Source organism: Pseudorasbora parva, chromosome 17 (genome assembly GCF_024679245.1).
Source record: "Pseudorasbora parva isolate DD20220531a chromosome 17, ASM2467924v1, whole genome shotgun sequence".
Lineage (NCBI taxonomy): Eukaryota > Metazoa > Chordata > Actinopteri > Cypriniformes > Gobionidae > Pseudorasbora > Pseudorasbora parva.
Window position 1 is genome coordinate 28,859,124 of NC_090188.1, and position 24,407 is coordinate 28,883,530.

The 24,407-nt window shown below is 40.8% G+C and overlaps 1 protein-coding gene across 1 annotated transcript in view; it reads right to left on the minus strand.

The window, feature by feature from the left end:
- The window catches only part of eys (eyes shut homolog), a 376,512-nt gene that overhangs the window by 114,281 nt on the left and 237,824 nt on the right, over positions 1-24,407 (minus strand). Inside the window, exons 31-34 of the mRNA XM_067421808.1 lie at positions 18,146-18,330; positions 17,926-18,017; positions 12,052-12,202; positions 9,766-9,878 (exon numbers count right to left, since the gene is read on the minus strand). Coding sequence (XP_067277909.1) covers positions 9,766-9,878; positions 12,052-12,202; positions 17,926-18,017; positions 18,146-18,330 — 541 coding nt within the window. The remainder of the gene's footprint in view (positions 1-9,765; positions 9,879-12,051; positions 12,203-17,925; positions 18,018-18,145; positions 18,331-24,407) is intronic.

Consider the following 24,407-nt stretch of genomic DNA (forward strand, 5'->3'; position numbering starts at 1 on the left):
CAGACAGACAGACAGACAGACAGACAGACAGACAGACACAGATAGAGACTGACAGTCAACAAGACAGAAAGAGACATATAGACAGACAGATAGAGACAGACAGACAGACAGATAGACACAGAGACAGATAGAGATAGACAGACAGATATACAGACATACAGAAGATAGACAGACATATACAGACAGACAGATACTGTAGATAGAGACAGACAGATGAGACAGACAGAGACAGATAGACAGAAAGAGAGAGACAGACAGACAGACAGACAGAGAGGCAGACAGAAATATACACTTTTTATGTGCTTCATCCACAACCTAGAAATGACCCACAAGATCAAGAATTACACCATGCAGATTGACAGAATTTTGTGGACATTTACCTGATTTGCATAATTCCTTTAGTGAATCAAGCGCTAAAACAATGCAGACTGGGCATGCAAATAAGCAGCGCTATCAGTGGGTGACATTCATTCTTAGTGAATTCCCTCCTAGAGTTTTAATCAGAGGGGCAAAGGATATATGGAGCCACCTCCTCTGCATTCTTTAATCATATAACTACACATAACAAAGACAAACCAAACACATTAGTACAATTAAAACCATACCCACATCCATTGTAAAAATCTATATTAATCATCCTTTAAATTATCATTATTAAAATCTAAACACAGTCATCATAGTCATTTTATGGGAAAAAGCAGATCCAACATTCTGCTAAAGACCACATTTTAAGACGGAAAAGGGAATGGCATATGGGTTCATGAGGGCGAGTAAATGATGATGATGTGAAATTTATGTCAACATTCCTCACAATAAGTCCTGAAAAATATATTGGCCAGTTCCAACTCCGCTTAAGTGCATTATATTGGACAAGCAATAAAATGCACTTTATCACGTTAAACAACACCAATAATTAGAGCTAAACAAATAACGGCTTTATATAGTAAGAAACTTTCAAAACAGTTATGCCTACATATCAATCACCTCTAACAATAAATCAGCTCACAGAACAACCATGATATATATCTTTCTAATGGCCCTGATGAATATTTCCTTTCAATTGCAAGTGAGAGCCATGTAAGATGCCACAAATTGCTGTTCTTCTTTTGGAAACCCCATCTCCACATTTTACTCCAACTCCAGACAGATGACAGAGCAGAATAAATAATATATGATAATAAAGAGAGACCACAAATCTACCTCATTAAAATATTAACAAGTCTGTGTGATCACCAATCTCATGCTCATTTCTTTCTGCTTGGCAAAACAGGGCTTTCTACTAAAAAAACACAAAAAACTAAAACCATAATCAAAATGGGTGCTTGCATTTTCTTTGAAACACTAATACACAATGTGTGAAGCCAAACACTTAAATATCCACAGAATCTCACTCTTGATGAGCAATTTGTACACAGCATGAATGTACAGCACCTGTGCACTCAAGCAACGCACTAAATTATAGTTTGTGTGTTTGAGAGATGGCTGACAAGGCTGGCAAATAGCACATTTCAAAAGCCATGAGGCAAGAAGGAAAAATAAAACTTTTTATGGGAGCAACATAATGGCGTCAACATAATATTTTGAATGTACTGTATGTAGCTCAGATATACAGCCACCTCCAGAATTATTGGCACCCTTGCTAAATATGATCAAATGAGGCTTTAAAAATAAATCTACATTGTTTATCTTTTTGATCTTTAAAAAAAAAAAAAATCACAAAATTCTAATTTATCATTGAAGCAAAACAATGTAAAGTGGTGGAAAAAAATCTCAATATGAAATAAATGTCTTTATCTAGTTTATGTCACAAGTATTGGCACCCAATTATTGCTGTCCTTTTCAAAAGATAACAGCTCTGCGTCTTCTATAATGAGTTTGGAGAACATCTGACAAGAGATCATTCCTCCATACAAAATCTCTCCAGATCCTTCAGATTCCCAGATCCACGTTGGTGCTTCCTCTCTTTAGTTCACCACGCTAATTTGGTGGGGACAAGGATGGTCATGGCAGAAGCTTATTTTGTGCTCAGGGACACATTATTTTGTTGATTTTGATGTTTGATGGAAGATCCAACCATGACGCATTAAGATTTCTAGCAGAAGTGTTCAGGTTTTGATTTTTTAATCTGTTGGTATTTGCTAGAATCCATGATGTCGTGTCTGAACAAGATGTCCAGGACCTCCAGTAAAAAAAAAAAAAATTGGTGTGTTTGCTGTCAAAAAGCTCTTTTTTATTTTCATCTGACTATAGAACCAGGTAACTTTTGAATTTCCAGTCATGTCAGTACGGTGGCCCAGTAGTGCAGCCGTACTAAATTAAACCACAACACAACGAATTTTCCACAACACAACAGAAACGAGCCACAGCACAATGGAAACGAGCCATGACACAACAGAAACGAGCCACAGCACAACGGAAACGAGCCACAACACAACGAAATCACCACAGCACGACGGAAACGAGCCACAACACAACGAAATCACCACAACTGAATCGCCACAACACAACGGAAACGAACCACAACACAACGAAATCACCACAGCTCAATGGAATCGCCACAACACAACCGAAACGAGCCACAAGACAACGAAATCACCACAACGGAATCGCCACAACACAACGGAAACGAGCCACAACACAACGGAAACGAGCCACGACACAACGGAAACGAGCCACAACACAACGAAATCACCACAGCACGACGGAAACGAGCCACAACACAACGAAATCACCACAACTGAATCGCCACAACACAACGGAAACAAACCACAACACAACGAAATCACCACAGCTCAATGGAATCACCACAACACAACGGAAACGAGCCACAACACAACGGAAACGAGCCACAACACAACGGAAACGAGCCACAACACAACGAAATCACCACAACACAACGGAAACGAGCCACAACACAACGAAATCACCACAACGGAATCGCCACAACACAACGGAAACGAGCCACAACACAACGGAAACGAGCCACAACACAACGGAAACGAGCCACAACACAACGAAATCACCACAACACAACGGAAACGAGCCACAACACAACGGAAACGAGCCACAACACAACGGAAACGAGCCACAACACAACGGAAACGAGCCACAACACAACGGAAACGAGCCACAACACAACAAAATCACCACAGCACGACGGAAACGAGCCACAACACAACAAAATCACCACAGCACGACGGAAACGAGCCACAACACAACGGAAACGAGCCACAACACAAAGGAAACGAGCCACAACACAACGGAAACGAGCCACAACACAACAAAATCACCACAGCACAACGCAATCGCCACAACACAACGGAAAGGAGCCACAACACAACAAAATCACCACAACATGACGGAAACGAACCACAACACAACAAAATCACCACAGCACAACGCAATCGCCACAACACAACGGAAACGAGCCACAACACAACGGAAACGAGCCACAACACAACGGAAACGAGCCACAACACCACGGAGATGAGCCACAACACAACGAAATCACCACAGCACGACGGAATCGCCACAACACAACGGAAAGGAGCCACAACACAACGAAATCACCACAGCATGACGGAATCGCCACAACACAACGGAAACGAGCCACAACACAACGAAATCACCACAGCATGACGGAATCGCCACAACACAACGGAAACGAGCCACAACACAACGAAATCACCACAACACAACGGAAACAAACCACAACACAACAAAATCACCACAGCAAAACGGAATCGCCACAACACAACGGAAACGAGCCACAACACAACGGAAACGAACCACAACACAACAAAATCACCATAGCACGACGGAATCGCCACAACACAACGGAAACGACCCACAACACAACGGAAACGACCCACAACACAACGGAATCGCCACAACACAACGGAAACGAGCCACAACACAACAAAATCACCACAGCACAACGGAATCGCCACAACACAACGGAAACGAGCCACAACACAACAAAATCACCATAGCACGACGGAATCGCCACAACACAACGGAAACGAGCCACAACACAACGGAAACGAGCCACAACACCACGGAGATGAGCCACAACACAACGAAATCACCACAGCACGACGGAATCGCCACAACACAACGAAATCACCACAGCACGACGGAATCGCCACAACACAACGAAATCACCACAGCACAACGGAATCGCCACAACACAACGGAAACGAGCCACAACACAACGGAATCACCACAACACAACGGAAACGAGCCACAACACAACAAAATCACCACAGCACAACGGAAACGAGCCACAACACAACAAAATCACCACAGCACAACGGAAACGAGCCACAACACAACAAAATCACCACAGCACAACGGAATCGCCACAACACAACGGAAACGAGCCACAACAAAACGGAAACGAACCACAACACAACAAAATCACCATAGCACGACGGAATCGCCACAACACAACGGAAACGACCCACAACACAACGGAATCGCCACAACACAACGGAAACGAGCCACAACACAACAAAATCACCACAGCACAACGGAAACGAGCCACAACACAACGAAATCACCACAGCACGACGGAAACGAGCCACAACACAATGAAATCACCACAGCACAACGCAATCGCCACAACACAACGGAAACGAGCCACAACACAACGGAAACGAGCCACAACACAACGAAATCACCACAGCACAACGCAATCGCCAAAACACAACGGAAAGGAGCCACAACACAACAAAATCACCACAACATGACGGAAACGAACCACAACACAACAAAATCACCACAGCACAACGCAGTCGCCACAACACAACGGAAACGAGCCACAACACAACGGAAACGAGCCACAACACCACGGAGATGAGCCACAACACAACGAAATCACCACAGCACGACGGAATCGCCACAACACAACGGAAACGAGCCACAACACAACGGAATCACCACAGCATGACGGAATCGCCACAACACAACGGAAACGAGCCACAACACAACGAAATCACCACAGCATGACGGAATCGCCACAACACAACGGAAACGAGCCACAACACAACGAAATCACCACAACACAACGGAAACGAACCACAACACAACAAAATCACCACAGCAAAACGGAATCGCCACAACACAACGGAAACGAGCCACAACACAACGGAAACGAACCACAACACAACAAAATCACCATAGCACGACGGAATCGCCACAACACAACGGAAACGACCCACAACACAACGGAAACGACCCACAACACAACGGAATCGCCACAACACAACGGAAACGAGCCACAACACAACAAAATCACCACAGCACAACGGAATCGCCACAACACAACGGAAACGAGCCACAACACAACAAAATCACCATAGCACGACGGAATCGCCACAACACAACGGAAACGAGCCACAACACAACGGAAACGAGCCACAACACCACGGAGATGAGCCACAACACAACGAAATCACCACAGCACGACGGAATCGCCACAACACAACGAAATCACCACAGCACGACGGAATTGCCACAACACAACGAAATCACCACAGCACAACGGAATCGCCACAACACAACGGAAACGAGCCACAACACAACGGAATCACCACAACACAACGGAAACGAGCCACAACACAACAAAATCACCACAGCACAACGGAAACGAGCCACAACACAACAAAATCACCACAGCACAACGGAAACGAGCCACAACACAACAAAATCACCACAGCACAACGGAATCGCCACAACACAACGGAAACGAGCCACAACAAAACGGAAACGAACCACAACACAACAAAATCACCATAGCACGACGGAATCGCCACAACACAACGGAAACGACCCACAACACAACGGAATCGCCACAACACAACGGAAACGAGCCACAACACAACAAAATCACCACAGCACAACGGAAACGAGCCACAACACAACGAAATCACCACAGCACGACGGAAACGAGCCACAACACAATGAAATCACCACAGCACAACGCAATCGCCACAACACAACGGAAACGAGCCACAACACAACGGAAACGAGCCACAACACAACGAAATCACCACAGCACAACGCAATCGCCACAACACAACGGAAAGGAGCCACAACACAACAAAATCACCACAACATGACGGAAACGAACCACAACACAACAAAATCACCACAGCACAACGCAGTCGCCACAACACAACGGAAACGAGCCACAACACAACGGAAACGAGCCACAACACAACGGAAACGAGCCACAACACCACGGAGATGAGCCACAACACAACGAAATCACCACAGCACGACGGAATCGCCACAACACAACGGAAACGAGCAACAACACAACGGAATCACCACAGCATGACGGAATCGCCACAACACAACGGAAACGAGCCACAACACAACGAAATCACCACAGCATGACGGAATCGCCACAACACAACGGAAACGAGCCACAACACAACGAAATCACCACAACACAACGGAAACGAACCACAACACAACAAAATCACCACAGCACAACGGAATCGCCACAACACAACGGAAACGAGCCACAACACAACGGAAACGAACCACAACACAACAAAATCACCATAGCACGACGGAATCGCCACAACACAACGGAAACGACCCACAACACAACGGAATCGCCACAACACAACGGAAACGAGCCACAACACAACAAAATCACCACAGCACAACGGAAACGAGCCACAACACAACAAAATCACCACAGCACAACGGAATCGCCACAACACAACGGAAACGAGCCACAACACAACAAAATCACCATAGCACGACGGAATCGCCACAACACAACGGAAACGAGCCACAACACAACGGAAACGAGCCACAACACCACGGAGATGAGCCACAACACAACGAAATCACCACAGCACGACGGAATCGCCACAACACAACGGAAACGAGCCACAACACAACGGAATCACCACAGCATGACGGAATCGCCACAACACAACGGAAACGAGCCACAACACAACGAAATCACCACAACACAACGGAAACGAACCACAACACAACAAAATCACCACAGCACAACGGAATCGCCACAACACAACGGAAACGAGCCACAACACAACTGAAACGAACCACAACACAGCAAAATCACCATAGCACGACGGAATCGCCACAACACAACGGAAACGACCCACAACACAACGGAATCGCCACAACACAACGGAAACGAGCCACAACACAACAAAATCACCACAGCACAACGGAAACGAGCCACAACACAACAAAATCACCACAGCACAACGGAAACGAGCCACAACACAACAAAATCACCACAGCACAACGGAAACGAGCCACAACACAACAAAATCACCACAGCACAACGGAATCGCCACAACACAACGGAAACGAGCCACAACACAACGGAAACGAACCACAACACAACGGAAACGAGCCACAACACAACAAAATCACCACAGCACAACGGAATCGCCACAACACAACGAAATCACCACAACTGAATCGCCACAACACAACGGAAACAAACCACAACACAACGAAATCACCACAGCTCAATGGAATCACCACAACACAACGGAAACGAGCCACAACACAACGGAAACGAACCACAACACAACAAAATCACCATAGCACGACGGAATCGCCACAACACAACGGAAACGACCCACAACACAACGGAATCGCCACAACACAACGGAAACGAGCCACAACACAACAAAATCACCACAGCACAATGGAAACGAGCCACAACACAACGAAATCACCACAGCACGACGGAAACGAGCCACAACACAACGAAATCACCACAGCACAATGGAAACGAGCCACAACACAACGGAAACGAGCCACAACACAACAAAATCACCACAACACAACGGAAATGCTCCCATCCACTCTCAGAGTGGAATAAAGTTAGTTTCCCTTGCCATTGTTCTATAGATTGGCCAGTCTTACAAAGATATAAACACTACGATTAGTTTTAAGTGTGTAACCATTGTATATCGACATGAAATATCAACTCAAAATCACCTACATGCAATATAGCTGCATATTTATACTCAAAAACGTTTTTACTAGCGATCACAGCGCTTGATGCCTAAGGGAACGTCTGCCTATTCCACCAAGTGTTTGAAACGTATCATTTTATTAATTAAAATTGCTTTTTTTGTTTTGTTTAAATGTTCAAATTCTAATGTTATGCATTGAGTAATTTTTTTAGAATACAAAAAGCTGTGGGATTTTAAAATGTCTGTTTTTTAATGTTAAAAGTAATTTTAATTCATACAAATTACATGTTTCAACTGCATGGTGGAATTGGCAGACGTTCCCTTGGGCATCAAACACCATGGCAGCGTGTAAAAGCGTTTTCGAGTATAAATATGCCGCTATAATGCCTGATTTTGAGTTGATATTTCATGTCGATATACAATGGTTACACACTTAAAACTGACAGTAGTGTTTAAATCTTTGTAAGACTGGCCAATCTATAGAGCAATGGCAAGGGAAACTAACTTTATTTCACTTCGAGAGCCCCCTTGTGGACAGTAGCATTTCCGTTGTGTTGTGGTGATTCCCTCGTGCTGTGGTGATTCCGTTGTGTTGTGGCGATTTCGTTGTGTTGTGCCTTGTTTCCGTTGTGTTGAAATCAGGGTTTCAAAGTCTGGAGGAAGAGAGGAGAGGCACACAATCCATCTCTTGAGGTCTAGTGTAAAGTTTCCACAGTCAGTGATGGTTTGGGGTGCCATGTCATCTGCTGGTGTTGGTCCACTGTGTTTTCTGAGGTCAAAGTTTAACGCAGCCATATACCAGGAAGTTTAAGAGCACTTCATGCTTCCTGCTGCAGGCCAACTTTATGGAGATGCAGATTTCATTTTCCAAAAGGACTTGGCTGCTGCACACAATAACAAAGCAACCAGTGTCTGGTTTAAAAACCATGGAATCCCTGTTCTTAATAGGCCAGAAAACTCGCCTGACCTTAACCCCATAGAAAATCGATGGGCTATTGTGAAGAGGAAGATGCGATATGCCAGACCCAACAGTGCAGAAGAGCTGAAGGCCACTATCAGAGCAACCTGGGCTCTCATAACACCTGAGCAGTGCCACAGACTGATCGACTCCATGCAACAGCGCATTGCTCCAGTAATTCAGGCAAAAGGAGCCCTTTTGCTAAGTATTAAGTAACTAAGTATTGAGTGCTGTACATGCTCATACTTTTCATGTTCATACTTTTCATTTGGCCAAGATTTCTAAAAATCCTTTCTTAGTATTGGTCTTAAGTAATATTTTAATTTTTTGAGATACTGAATTTGGGATTTTCCTTAGTTATCAGTTATAATCATAAAAATGAAAAGAAATAAACATTTGAAATATATCAGTGTGTAATGAATGAATATAATATACACATTTTTGAAAATATTTGAATGGAATTAGTGAAATAAATCAACTTTTTGATGATATTCTAATTATTTGACCAGCACTAGGAGCTACTGCCAAAATATTGTAAAATAGATTATATAATCTGTAATTTATTCAAAACACTATTTATCTGCCTCCCTACCATAAAGGTTTATTGAATGAATGACAAATTCATATTTAAAAAAACAACAACAACCTGAAAACATATGGATGAACTGCAAAGTTCTGCCTTTCTATTTAGAAATTAAATAAATGATGGAATTTCTACAGTGACACAAATCAGTGAATCATTTATGAATCATTTAAAATGAATTTCAACTCCCAAACAGCGTACAGAATTGTATTGATTCCTGGTGGAAAATTAGGTTCAATTACCTGCAGTTGTCAACATTGTTTCTGGCAATGGAATGGTCCACATGGAATCTTCTGAGCTTATTAATTTCGATTATTTCAATGCAGCCAGTGTAGTTGTGGAAAGGCTCAGCTTCCTGAGGGAACACGGAACAACAAAGTCTCAAGCAGTTTCTTCAGAGGAAAACAGAAAAACATCTCATACCTAAGGGTAAAAATGAAAAACGGCTACAAAGCAGCTATTCTGGGAGAAGAAAGTGCCATACAACAAAGAAGTTGCATTTTAAGGCACAGTTCACCCAAAATGAAAATTCATTATTTACTCACTCTCACATTGTTCCAAACCTGTATGCTGGTATTTCTCCTTGGAACGGTTTTACTTTTCATACAACAGTTCATATGACCAAGGACTTGCAAGGACAACAAGAAATGTGACGTGAACTATATTCCAAGTCTTAACACAATGCCATAGCTTTGTGTGATGAATATATCGCAATTTAACAGCATACAAGTCTGGAATGACATGAGTGAGTAAATATTGAAAGAGCTTAATTTTTTTGGTGAAATATCCATTTTAAAAATTGATACCTACAAGGAATAATTATATCTATTAATGCAATGTCACTTTTCCCTGTATAAACATTAATTTATAAATGCCACACATGCAACTGAATGTTTTTTCAAAGGCAATAAAGAGTCTTCAAATGAGACAGAAATGGCTCATGTAAAATTACCAAAAGAAAAAACTGTATTTATGGAAAAAATAAATAAATTATATATAACCTCAATTTCATTAGCAGTCATGTGAAAAAAGAAAAAGCATGTGGATCCAATCTTTGTTGTCTAGACAAATACATCTAACTCTCTACTTTTTCTTCTTTTAACAGTATCTCAAGTGCCCGTGACCTGCTTCTAGCTGCCTGAAGGAAAATGAAAAGTGTGCCTGCTAGTTTCTCAGAGCTTTATCACTGTCAATATGTAGACCTTGACAGTTCTTTGAAGCCCTCTGAACCAGTTTTTAGTAACCTGAAAATTACTGCAAAATTCCATTTTAATCCAAATTAAGTTGTTGGTATCTTTGCCGTAAGTGGTCAGGTCATTGTGTAACATGTCACAAACCATCAATCTTCTCTTTTCCACTTTCTTGGTTGACTTTTCCACAACCTTCCCAGTCATTTACAAATACAAATCTTTAGATTAGTTGATGAATCAAGTGAATCAAAAGAATCTCTGCAAAAGTTAGATTTACTACCAAATCAAATATTTTTACTGCTAGTTTAAAGCCTTCTAATTTTGTCTCCTACAATAGGTTAATATGCATGTAAAGTAACCCCCCCCCCCCCTTTTCTCAAAGAGTCCAAAACCGATTTGTTAGAAGATTCAGTCTCTAAACCCCTCCTTTTCGAAAGCCTATCTGCTCTGATTAGTGCTCTGATTAGACGGCCCAGTTGTGATTGGTCGACTATTCACAGTGAGTGTCAGCAACAAAATGCCTATTATTATGGCCCTGTCCCAAATGACAGGGGCCACATGGCCCTGTCCCTAAACCCTCAGGGTCTTCTTCTGAGTCCCAATTTCACAACGTAATGCCGCTTTGACTGCCGGGAAGAAGTCTTCTGCATAACCCGCACAAGTGCAGGCTCAGCAGAAATGTGCATCGAGGGCGCACACTGACCTCAAAGGGGCCTTCTGACACCTAAAACTACAAAGGGGACATCCTGCGGTCTCGTGGACTTAACAGACACGTACACGCAGCGGCCACTGTAAGTCCACAAGACCGAAAGTGCACATTTGGGACAGGGGCTGTATCTGAATCGTGGGCTTCCTCAGCGTTGATCTTTAAAACTTTGCAGAACTTTTACATTCCCAAACATCTATATTACACACTACATGAAATGTAATATTCCACAAAGCATAATAAAGGCACTTTAAGGTTGGCAAGTATTTTCTTTTCTTGTTCAAAAATTTGGGTTCAAGAATAATTTATTTCGGAATTGATTTTATACCGTACAAACCATATTTTCTATCCCCTTACACTGCCCCTGCCCCTAAACCTACCCATCACAGGAAACATTCTGCATTTTTACTTTCTCAAAAAAACATAATTTAGTATGTTTTTAAAGCTATTTGAATTATGAGGACATTTGAAATGTCCTCATAAACCACATTTATAGTGTAATACCAGTGTAATACCCATGTAGTTATACAAATTTGTGTCCTCATAAACCACATAAACAGGCACACACACATACAGCATATGATCTTTTTCTCAGGATTAAAAACATAAATTCACACAGAATCATTCCTTACTTTATAGGGTGAATGTCGAAGAGGAATACCTCCTACGAAGAGATGGCCAGTTCTCTGTAAACTCACGGCTGATGTGTAATTTCTTGGAGTACTTCTGACAGTCTTAAAGCCAGAAATAGTGATGTCAGCTGCACACGGAGAAAAATATTGTCTGTGGAATAAAAGAGATAAAAACAGACTAAAGGAGCACTGTGATATGCATAGGGACAAAATGCTCTCTGTCTTGTCAGAAACCATCATTTCAGGCTCCTGTTTCCTGTGTCTCTTCACCTAATGGCTCTTAGTGCACTCAATTAATGATCTTTAGTATTAATACCACAGACGTCTTTTAAGGCTATTCAGTTTATGTTAACAGGATACATTTGCTACGCCTAAAGGAGCAGACAATTACTTTAAAAGCTAAGCACTGCTAATGCCTGCTTTATCTGTTATTATTTTCCACTTTTTTAATATTCAGACCAAAAACAGGTTATGCTGAATGACTCCTAATGAATGTGTTGTTTCCATGGATACGTGAGATACAGGAAGGCATTGAGAAAGGAAAAAGGTCCACAGTGAATTCATTAGCCAGTACAACATTTAAAATATCATGTTATTGTGGTTTTCAACTAGAAAAGTCTTTGTGTGATTTAAAGTCATGCTACTGTATATGTAAATGGTTTAATCTTGTTTCAAATACCAGCATATTATAACATAATGTATGTGATACAGCATAAAACCACGGTTGTAATTACAACAACTATAAATGCTTTTATTGCCAGTTAAATGCTAATTAAAACGGCAGGCTACTGCTGCAACAATGTAAATCATGACAGAAAAAAATCCGCTAAGCAAAACAAATGATTTCCTATGCTCAAGGGCGTCTTTCACCTGCGGCTAATTGTTTCCTCTCTTCCTTTTAAAGACATCTTATGAGTCTCGGACAGACTGTTCCGGAGATGTACCCAAGCCTTGGGAGTTTTCCAAAGCTTATTCTGCCCTTCCAAACAACAGGGGAGGAAAGATAATTACCTCAGTGTGGATTCTGGGATAACTATGTGCAGCTGGAGGATTGGCCTACAGATGCTCAGCTCATAATGGCAGTACCACCCCCCCCAGCCTTGATATCCGTCTCCCTCTTCCCTGAGGTTCAGAGGAGCCAATCTTGACTGATTTGTTAAGCCTGTAATTCATAGGCCGTGGAGTTTTTCGTCCTGCTTTGCTCCACACCTCAGGAGGACCGACCACCAGGCCCTGGACGTCCTCCCTCTGGAGCAGCCGGAGAAACTGTTAATTTAGAAGAGCATCCTGGCATCTCGCCAGAGAGCCACTGGTCCCACTGAGTCTTTGAAAAGACAGTTCCCCAGCAGGACACACAGAGAATGATCCTTTTACTTAGAAATGCTTTAAAGGCAACAATAAAGCACAGCACGGCCCTTGAAACCGTTTTACACTTCCACTTGGTCATGTGAGACATGAATAACGGAGTGAAACGTATCTTTTTTAAAAAAAAATATTATTTTATATTTTTCCCTGTGGTCTACTTACATTGTTTTCGGCACAAAAATGGCTGTTTTACATTTTACTTGACAATTTTCCACCCTCTCTGTGACCCTGTTTTTTGTGCATTTATGAATTAAATAAAGGGGGGGGTGAAATGCTGTTTCATGCATACTGAGCTTTGTACACTGTTAAAGACTTGGATTCCCATCCTAAACATAGACAAAGTTTCAAAAACTAATGTTGGACGTTTGATGGAGTATTTCTGTGTTAAAAATACTCCTTCCGGTTTCTCACAAGTTTCGGAGAGTTTTTTTCGAGTATGGGTCGACTTGACGTTAATAGAATGGAAGGTCCTTGTATGGGTTACTGTTATTTTTCTCCCTGTAGGGTGCATGCACGCGTGCATGACTAGAGGCGAGAGAGCAAATGCACGGCCGTAAACACAGCTGGAGATCCAGTCGTCCGTGAACACTAATGTCGGTTATAGTCCATGCCGCGCTCCACTTCATTCCTCCACTTTGACATTAAGCGACTTCAACGCTTCAGCACAGCATTGCGGGAAGGCAGCGCTGCATTTGAACCGATTTGAACGCAGAAATGCTTCAGTCGCATCGCAAAGTGGATCTCCACACTCCAAGAAGTGTGTTTTTGACAGAGCCGTCCCAGCGATAAAGGTTCGGTCCTGCTTTGGAAGCAGCCGGTGAGTAAAACAGCTTCAAATGTCTGTTCTGTTGCTTATCGTCGCGTATGTAAACATCAGTAAACGACACGATCGTGTGCTTCGTCATTCAAATGCGCTAACGGACTTCATTGCTGTTCTATGTAACTTATAACGTTACACTAGTCTGACGTGCAAAACCGTTTTGCTTGCTACTAAGGTTTGGTCGCATACAATAGTACATAAACCGAATCATGTCCTCATAAACTGCGAGTAAACACACACAAATGTTGACAGGCCACTAAATACAGTACATACCACAGAGACGGACGTCCTGCTGTTGCTGTTTCTATTTCCGCCTCCGAATTAGATTCTGGATCATATCTATTAGCTGAGATCGATAGCAAGGGTTTCTCCACGCTTGAGGACGTCACCGCTTTGCGCATTCGTCATTCTTTAGCTCCGCCCACTCGATACGCCTCCAGGCGCTCGTTTTTTTCCGGAAAGACTCGGTACAGCCCATATTTCTTTTATAAATATAATAAAACTAAAGACTTTTCGGAGATATGAAGGATCCAATACTACTCTATAGGTACTCAAGATTGACATGAGATTGACTGAAACTGAGTGTTTCACCCCCACTTTAACACTTTTATTTAATTTGATGGTTGCCCTTAAACATTCTTTTGACTATTAGTAATGCTGCACCAACATGTCAACTAACTATTAATATAGTATTAATAAAGTATTAATAGACTGTCTGCTTAATGTCTGCTAACACTTTATGTTGATGGTCCCTCGAAAAGACATTCTACTTAGTATAAAAAACATTGCAAGTACATATCAACTTGTTCTACTAACCCTAACCCCTTTTTCTACTGACCCTAACGGTCTAATACTAATAATCAACTAATACTCTCTGTGCGTCCCGATTTGCATACTATCCATCCTAAATAGTATTCGAAAAAATAATTAGTATGTCCCAAATTGTAGTAGCCTATGTTTAAATGAGTATTCCAAAGATATTCGGTCAGTCTACTTCCCACAACCCATTGCGAGTTGGACGCGGTTTTGATTAGAACTACAAATGGATAAAAAGTGTTAAAAACTACAAACATGGAGGATGTGCAAAAGGTAGAGAGTAAATAAAGAGGTTTAGATAAAGGGGTTTGAGTGAATAATTATCAGTACTTCACGAAATATATTTATCTAATATTATCCACATAATATTTAATCTGCAACAGCATTGTGAGCTTTTGTAATGATATGTTTGGCTTTTATTGCAAACACATGAGGAGAGTTACTGTATGAAAGACCAACGCATGACAACAACTTCTCACTACCTTTCTCTCCAATACGGTAGGAAATGAAATGTACTTGAATGTGGATGATTTTAACTGTGACAAGATGATTGACATGGCAGTTTAAACGATGACAGGATATACGTAACTAAGCGACAGAGCTTTCTGTTAAAGATGACAAAGTAGTATGTCCCAAAGCTTGCCTACTCATCTGCTACACACTCAAAAATATCTACTTTTCATCAAATTGGCAAATTGGGAAGCAGCATCTAATGAGAGCTACATGTAGGTGCAACATTATATTAGGTCAAAATAATGTCTAAAAGGGACCATAAAAGTAAAGTGCAATCAAGCGGCAACCTCCCCCAGGTTCTCTTGAAGCCAATACGGAAGTAACAATTCATTGACTGGCCGCTAGAGACACGCTCTTAAAGAGAGCAGAATCCCATTTTGCCCCATATTAAAATATCCAACATTACATATAAAAAAAACTGGCACAAATAGTGGTTTTGTTCTATATGGCTAATTTTGCCCTTCATGACAACTGTGAGGGGGTTGCTTATTTTAATAACTCATCCATTTAAATTATATTACGTCTTAAAGTTCTGCATAATTAGGGGCGTGGCCACTTTGAGTGACAGGTGTGTTGCCATTTGTCTGCTGTCTGTTAGCCATCACGTCACCTCAGCTCCACCCATGTCCTGCTTCTTTGCCCATTTTCAGTAAGCCTGGAGTGAGTTAGTGACACTCGGTGACGTGCTGCAGAGATGGCAACGGCTGAATTTACAATTCAAAAACGCTACAGATGATGTCACGGACACTGTTAATATTTCTTTTACAGTCCATGAGTGCAACCAAAAATTCTAAATTCCCTCTTTACCACTAAAAAATCTGATTTTTTTTTTTTTTTTTTGTCAATAGCTTTAATTTGAATCTAATTCGTCAAGACCCACAATTAGAACATGAGTTGGAATGGCAGAAAGAGGATTGCACTTAATACATAATTGTACATTGTACATAGCAAAATGTCACAACAGAGACATCAAATTAGTGCAATAATTTTTGAAAACATCTTTTGACTACAACTAATGACTAATTAAGTTTATTTATTCCTTGATATGTATAATTAACCTTTAAGACAATTAAAACCACCACCAATTTCAATTAGTCACTCCTGTTATTTAAAAAATAAAAGACTCATGTAATCATGCATGCTAATATGAATTTATTATGTAAAAAAAAAGAATTACTATCATTTTCTGTGTAAGGTTATAGGCAATTTTACAACTTTGTTGCTATGACAATGCACTGGTTAAAAGCTTGATTTCAAATCCTCCATTGGCCCAATTTTATTCCATTGTTTTTGTGTCTCCATGGCCTCTTTTTTATAGTTAAGGATAGAGAAGTTGAAAATAATCTTAATTTGAACTAAATCCGGAATATTACTTTAAATACTAACAACTACTACATTTACCACCTGGTTAGTGAATAAGACCTGAAATTCATCCTAAAAGACATGACACAATTGTGTAGTGAATACGCATCTGTATGTTTTCACAGTACAACAAACTCTCTTTCAAAAGATCAAGGAAACTTTGATTTTAACAATATGACCCATTTTAAGAGATGTCTTCTCATTGGTCCCTGATTTTTCCTTTTTCTTTTGATAACACTCTTTTAGCAAGTCTTTTGCTAGTTGGCACAAAAGTAATGACTGATTTGTGCAGCTGGTGTATCTTGGAAGCTTTTCAAAATCTCTATGAAAAACAGACATAAACAGGCAGACGCACTCAAGATCAGGAGCTGGCTAAAGCGTCAGGATGTGAAGAGGCTGTGCTGTCTCTCGGAGTCTCAAAATCTGATGAAATATTTCAATGACTGTGTGACCGTGCATTTCACTTTCTGCTGAAGCGGATGAAAAGAAACAAACCTAATGGACCTGTATGAATTGTGCTTTTGAACATCAAAGACCTTTCAGCAATCTTTCAGCTCTCACTCAAAATGCCCAGAACTAACAAATATGGGTTTAGATTGCACCCATTACAGAGTTGGACAAATAAGAGCTGTAGAGAAATACTCTCCATTATGTAAATGAAAAATATAATGCATATTTACCAAATAACTCAATGGCGTTTGATCAGCTGTCGCATGTCAGTTGCTCTGTTATTGGACACTTTTTTTCTTGGAGAATAAATAAATCATGACTGACTATGAATAGAGCGTTTCTATACTTTAAATCGAATTATTTGCTGTGGTCTGTGTTAACTTATTTATAAGTGTCAAAAGGCTACCTTTACATGAACAACCAGTTTCACAAGCTGTTTCCAGTTGATTAACTTTTTCCATGCCCATTACACAATTGGTAGACATCTGAATCATTTTTAAACTCTATGATCTTAAATTATTTGGATTCTGGAGGACAAATTCTCTTACCTCAAAAGCACCACATGCTCCTTTCCATCAGCGACCTGCTGTGCTGTATTGATCTGCTGAACTCCCTCATTTTGGTTGCAGGAAAAGTCGTACTGGAGTGTGTGGGTAATGTGGGTTAGTTCCATCTAATTATTCTTCATCCCCATTCTTTGATGCATTATTTGTAAGGGTAATGACTTAACTTTGAAAAAGACAAATGTATATGCATATGCAGTTTTACCTGAAGCGTTCCATTGGAAATGTAGAGTTTGATGAAGAAGACACCTTTTTTGGCACTGGTCAAATACAGCAGCGTTCCATACCTGGATACAGTCTGTAATCTCATTGTGACACTGAACGTAGCACCGACTTCAATGCCCTCAAACTCCAAAAAGGACTTTCCAGAATATCTCCCAAAACTAATACCTGTAGGAGAGAAATGTAGGCAGTTAAACAGTGTCAGCGTTGTTTTGCTTAGTTTGAATAAAGTAAAGTAAAAGTTGACACTTGTGTGGATGTGTGTTGACTGTACAGAGCTGAATTTGCATAAATATCTTATTTGCCACATTATTTGCATAGACTTATTTACTTTTGGGTGTTAGTTAATATATAAATTATATATACAGTTGCATTAAATATACAGATATATATATTTAATACAATAATATTACATCCTGGGATTCAAAAAAGGTAGCCCCACCCAATGGTGAATCATTACAAGAAACATCACAGAACCTCTGTTTTCATGTTACTCCAAATAAAAAGTGGGCAACACAAGCTTATTAAGATTCAGTACTGCATTGTGAAATTAGAAACTGTATGAGAACATGAGTTGATAAGAATGAAGAATCCGAATAAAAATAATGAATACAATCTGAATAAGGAATATAAATTAAGTCTCACATGGAAAATAAACTTTTGTGACAGTTATTCATAATTATTTAAATATTTTAACTTTTTACTGTTCACATTTCATTCTGCCAATATCCCTTTTTAATCAAAATAGAAGAAAGCATATGAGTAACACATTACCAGCCCTCCACATTAAATTCCCCACAATGAGCCAATAATTCTCAATTAAGCCTATATTGTTCTACCAGTTTTTAATATGATAGGGTTACAAAAGATCACAGAGTGCTCTTAAAACTATGAATATCTTAATGCAAATTATTATAATGCTTAGCTCTGAGCAGAAAGAATAAGCAATAAGTATTATTTAACAAGGACTTAAAGCTAACATAAAACTAATACGGCCCCACTTTATATAAGGTGGCCTTACTTACATAAAAAAAATAAGTACAATGTATGTATTGTATTAATGTTGTATTGCAAAGCCCTTTTGCTGATATTAAGGTGGATATGGGTAAAGGTCGGAACAGGTGTAGGGGTATGGGTAAGTTTAAGGGTAGTTTTAGGTGTAAGGAAGGTGTCAACAGTGTAATTAAAGATGTAACGACAAAAATTAATTACAGATGTAATTACATGCAGGTCATTTTACAAATATTAGCAAAAACATGTATGTACACAATAAGTGCATTGTATCAAGTGATTAATTTATATGTTATTATAGTAGCCCCCTAATATAAAGGGGGTCCACTAATAGTATTTTTGCAGTATGTAGTATAGAATGTGTTTTTTTTCATGGTTTCCCTTAATGCAATGCTCCCTTACCTGAACTTCCATTTTTAATTTTTATATATTCATACTGCAATACATTGATATATAAGCAGTAAAAATAAAATTCCAAATATAGCTATCTAATTCTATCCACTAATCAATTGTTAAGACAATCTGTTAAATTAATGAACATACATTCCCCAGTACGTGCCGGCCAGCCCCACACACATCAAGCCATGTGGCCATTCTTCGACCATAACTGAGTCTCTCAACATGGAAGGAATCGATTGCAACTGTAACACCATCGGATCAAACAATCAAAACATTCTCCTGTGAATGTATATGCGGATGCTCTTTAGCAGCTCAGGCAAATGCAAGTAATGGTAATGTATGATATACAAAATCGCTGTGTGGTTAGTTAAAGCTGTAAACCCCTTTGTTCAAACAAAGGAGTTTGTTGTCATAACTGATGGTTCTCCCAGGTGTTACAGCGCATTCACACGGGGCGTAGGCATTAACGCTTGACGGAGGGCGTGGCTGAAGCTGGGTGCTGACGCGATCGTCATAGTGACAACAGCCAATCACATTAACTTGCCGCTTGGACCAAAACACAACACAAAAAAGCGCCTTTTTATGACAGCTAGTCTGTGAGATGAAATGAATGCCGATTTGGTTGTATGTGTGAGTGCGATTGCCTGTGTAGTTGTTGTCAGTGCACTGCACAGGTGCTCGAAGCTGTTAAGTACATTAAATCCTGAAAAAGCACCGACAGCGGAAAGAATATCACGTAGTGGTCCGGGAGCTGCGTCTGGATGGTTTACGGAGCAGTAATGAACGCAATTGGCTAGTCTGCTGTAGGATATTTGCATACGGCGATCTGATTGGATGACGCCTGCGCTGGCGCTTGAAAAGTTGAGAAATCTTCAACTTCTGCCGCTTGCAACGCGAGTGAAGCGACGGAACCCACAATTCAGTTCGGCAACGGATGATGTCACCCATTCAAAGTAAATGGGAAGCGTTAATGCCTACGCCCCGTGTGAATGCGGCGTTAGACTCTTTTCCCATTGCTTCATTCCTCTGTTCTGAACTGATTTTTCAGCCAGTTTCACCTTCCATTCTACCCCATGTATGTGTGCTTGTGTGTATGTGTTTGTGAAGATTAGGTATGTGTTTTAGTCAAATAAACTTTGGGCACATTCGTATGTGTTCTGGTCTGCTTATAAATAAATTGCAAATGTAATTAATTGAAATTTTGAATTTCAACAAAAATATCTTCACTTGTGTTCCAAAGATTAACGGAGGTCTTACGGGTGTCGAACGATATTAGGGTAAGTAATTAATGACAGAATTTTCTTTTTTGCGTGAACTAACTCTTTATCCCAAAACACCTGCAAAGTCCTTTAGGTCTCTCAGTCTAGTTCTGTAGGCTACACAATCTTGGGGAAGACTGGTGACTTGACAGTTGTCCAAAAGATGACAACCATTGACACCTTGCAGAAGGAAGGCAAAACACAATAGGTCATTGCAAAAGAGGCTGGTTGCTCACAGAGCTCTGTGTCCAAGCACATTAATAGAGAGGGGAATGGAAGAAAAAAAATGTGGTAGAAAAAAAGTGTCTCCGACTAAGGATTTACACATTCGAATCAGAATTTTCGAATCTCTCTATGGTCGACCAATAGTCAAATCATCTATGTGTGTGTAAACCATAGACTGGAAAAAAATAAACGGTATAAACGGGTTGGGAAAGGTAGGACACTAGTCAGCAGGAGGCTAAGACTATTTTTATTTTACTTTACACACGGCACACAGCCACCACTTTTAATAAAGTGATCAAAACTAGGCTACACTACACACTCGTAAATTAACCGTTCTCTCATAACATTTAAAAGCCGCGATCGAAACACAGAACATCACACAAATATATAAAAGAACATTTTGATAAATAAACCTAAAAAAATACCTGCCTAGAGAGGAAAAGAACACTTTGAGTGCGTTTATATGCACGTTCTTAAGCCAATTGTGCCTAAAGGGGGTCGCACACTGGACTGAAGCTCAGTGCCGTGTCTCAGGTATCTCACACCAGGCAGACGTGATCATATACGCGCAAGCTCAATTTTGAATTGCCTTCTGACAGAAGAGCTGCACGATGAGTGTATCTTGTAGCACAGGGTGAAATCAGTATGTACATTTACGATTTGAGGGAAATATACATTTTATCGCCGCGGAGAGGCGTCGAATGCCGCCGTCGGTGTATATGTGTTCGAATTTTAAAGGCACGGCGCGTCCGGTGCGAAGCTCAGTGCCCTTAAAGGGGCGATCGCTCAGCGCCGCGACACATCTATAACACTAATATTGAGCACCCCCATATTGCCTAAAATGGTATGATCCTCGTTTCATAACACCCGAGAAGATTGGACCATGAGATCAGTGGTCGAATCCGGTCCTGCATATCGATGGATCGAATCTTCGACTATTAGGGGTCACCCCTAATAAGCAATAGGGATAACCACACCCTGGAGAGGATTTTGAAACAAAACCCTTTCAAAACTGTGGGGGAGATACACAAAGAGTGGACTGCAGCTAGAGTCAATTGTGGCAAACAGCGGGGCGAGGGACCACGAGAGCGGGCCGGTGACGAGTGGTAATGAGTACCAGCTGCGGTCACATCGGTCATCGGTTTATGCTCCGGCGGCCAAGTGACGGGAGCATAAAAGGAGGAGCGAAGGCAGCGGAAGACGAGAGAGGACCAGGCCTGGATTTTATTTTATGTTATGTTTACATTTTGTTTTGTGTGTGCGGGCAGACGTCCGTGAGGGACTGCCCGCGTTTGATTATGTGTGTAAGTGCGGGCAGTCGTCCTTGAGGGGCTGCCCGCGGTTTTACTTTCGTTTTGTTTATTTATTTTGGAATTAAAGTTTGTTGAATGTTCTGAATGTTTTGCATTCAGTACCTGGTTTAAGAACCATGGTATCCCTGTTCTTAATTGGCCAGCAAACTCGTCTGACCTTAACCCCATAGAACATCTATGGGCTATTGTCAAGAGGAAGATGTGATATGCCAGACCCAACAATCCAGAAGAGCTGAAGGACACTATCAGAGAAGCCTGGGCTCTCATAACACCTGAGCAGTGCCACAGACTGATCGACTCCATGCAACGCTACATTGCTGCAGTAATTCAGGCAAAAGGAGCCCCAACTAAGTATTGAGTGCTGTACATGCTGTACTATATATACACACTCACCTAAATGTATTGCTTATTAGGAACACCATACTAATACTGTGTTTGACCCCCTTTCGCCTTCAGAACTGACTTAATTCTACGTGGCATTGATTCAACAAGGTGCTGAAAGCATTCTTTAGAAATGTTGGCCCATATTGATAGGATAGCATCTTGCAGTTGATGGAGATTTGTGGGATGCACATCCAGGGCACGAAGCTCCCGTTCCTCCAAATCCCAAAGATGCTCTATTGGGTTGAGATCTGGTGACTGTGGAGGCCATTTTAGTACAGTGAACTCATTGTCATGTTCAAGAAACAAATTTGAATTGATTCAAGCTTTGTGACGTGGTGCATTATCCTGTTGGAAGTAGCCATCAGATGGGTACATGGTGTTCATAAAGTGATGGACATGGACAGAAACAATGCTCAGGTAGGCTGTGGCATTTAAACGATGCCCAATTGGCACTAGGGGCCCTAAAGTGTGCTAAGAAAACATCCCCCACACCATAGGCATGATGGATCCATGTTCTCATTCTGTTTACGCTAAATTCTGACTCTACCATCTGAATGTCTCAACAGAAATCGAGACTCATCCGACCAGGCAACATTTTTCCAGTCTTCAACTGTCCAATTTTGGTGAGCTTGTGCAAATTGTAGCCTCTTTTTCCTATTTATAGTGGCGATGAGTGGTACCCGGTGGGGTCTTCTGCTGTTGTAGCCCATCCACCTCAAGGTTGTGTTGTGGCTTCACAAATGCCTTACTGCATACCTTGGCTGTAACGAGTGGTTATTTCAGTCAAAGTTGCTCTTCTATCAGCTTGAATCAGTCGGCCCATTCTCCTCTGACCTCTAGCATCAACAAGGCATTTTTGCCCACAGGACTGCCGCATACTGGATGTTTTTCCCTTTTCACACCATTCTTTGTAAACCCTAGAAATGGTTGTGTGTGAAAATAAGTAGAATATAATGAATATATAGGTTTATATAGTGCATATATATTTAGCGGAATGTCAAGCTGTTTTATTGTCTTTCCGCAGTTAAAACACTGATTGAGCGATTACATGACATTCCAGTAATTTGTAATGTATCCTCAACATACCTTAGAGATATTAATTCAGTTTGCTTCTCTAGTGCACTAACAGCTGTGGACACTAAATGACATCTGAGGTAAATGTGATGATATTGTTTACAAAATGTTTTATTGTCTTTCCATGGCTGAAACACAGATTGAGCGATTACATGACATTTCAGTAATTTGTAATGTATCCTCAACATACCTTAGAGATATTAATTCAGTTTGTTTCTCTAGTGCACTAACAGCTGTGGACACAAATGACATCTGAGGTAAATGTGATGATATTGTTTACAAACTGTTTTATTGTCTTTCCATGGCTGAAACACAGATTGAGCGATTACATGACATTTCAGTAATTTGTAATGTATCCTCAAAATACCTTAGAGATATTAATTCATGTTTATTCATTATAAAGAATAAACATGCATTAATATCTCTAAGGCATGTCACTCAAGCACAATTTAAATCATTTCAAAGAAAAAAATGTGTATCCGATATATGAAATATTATTCAGAACCTGACCTGTTTTATTTAATTGTGCGGTAAACCACACAAAAAATCTAGCCGGAATCTAATTTTCTATGCATTAATC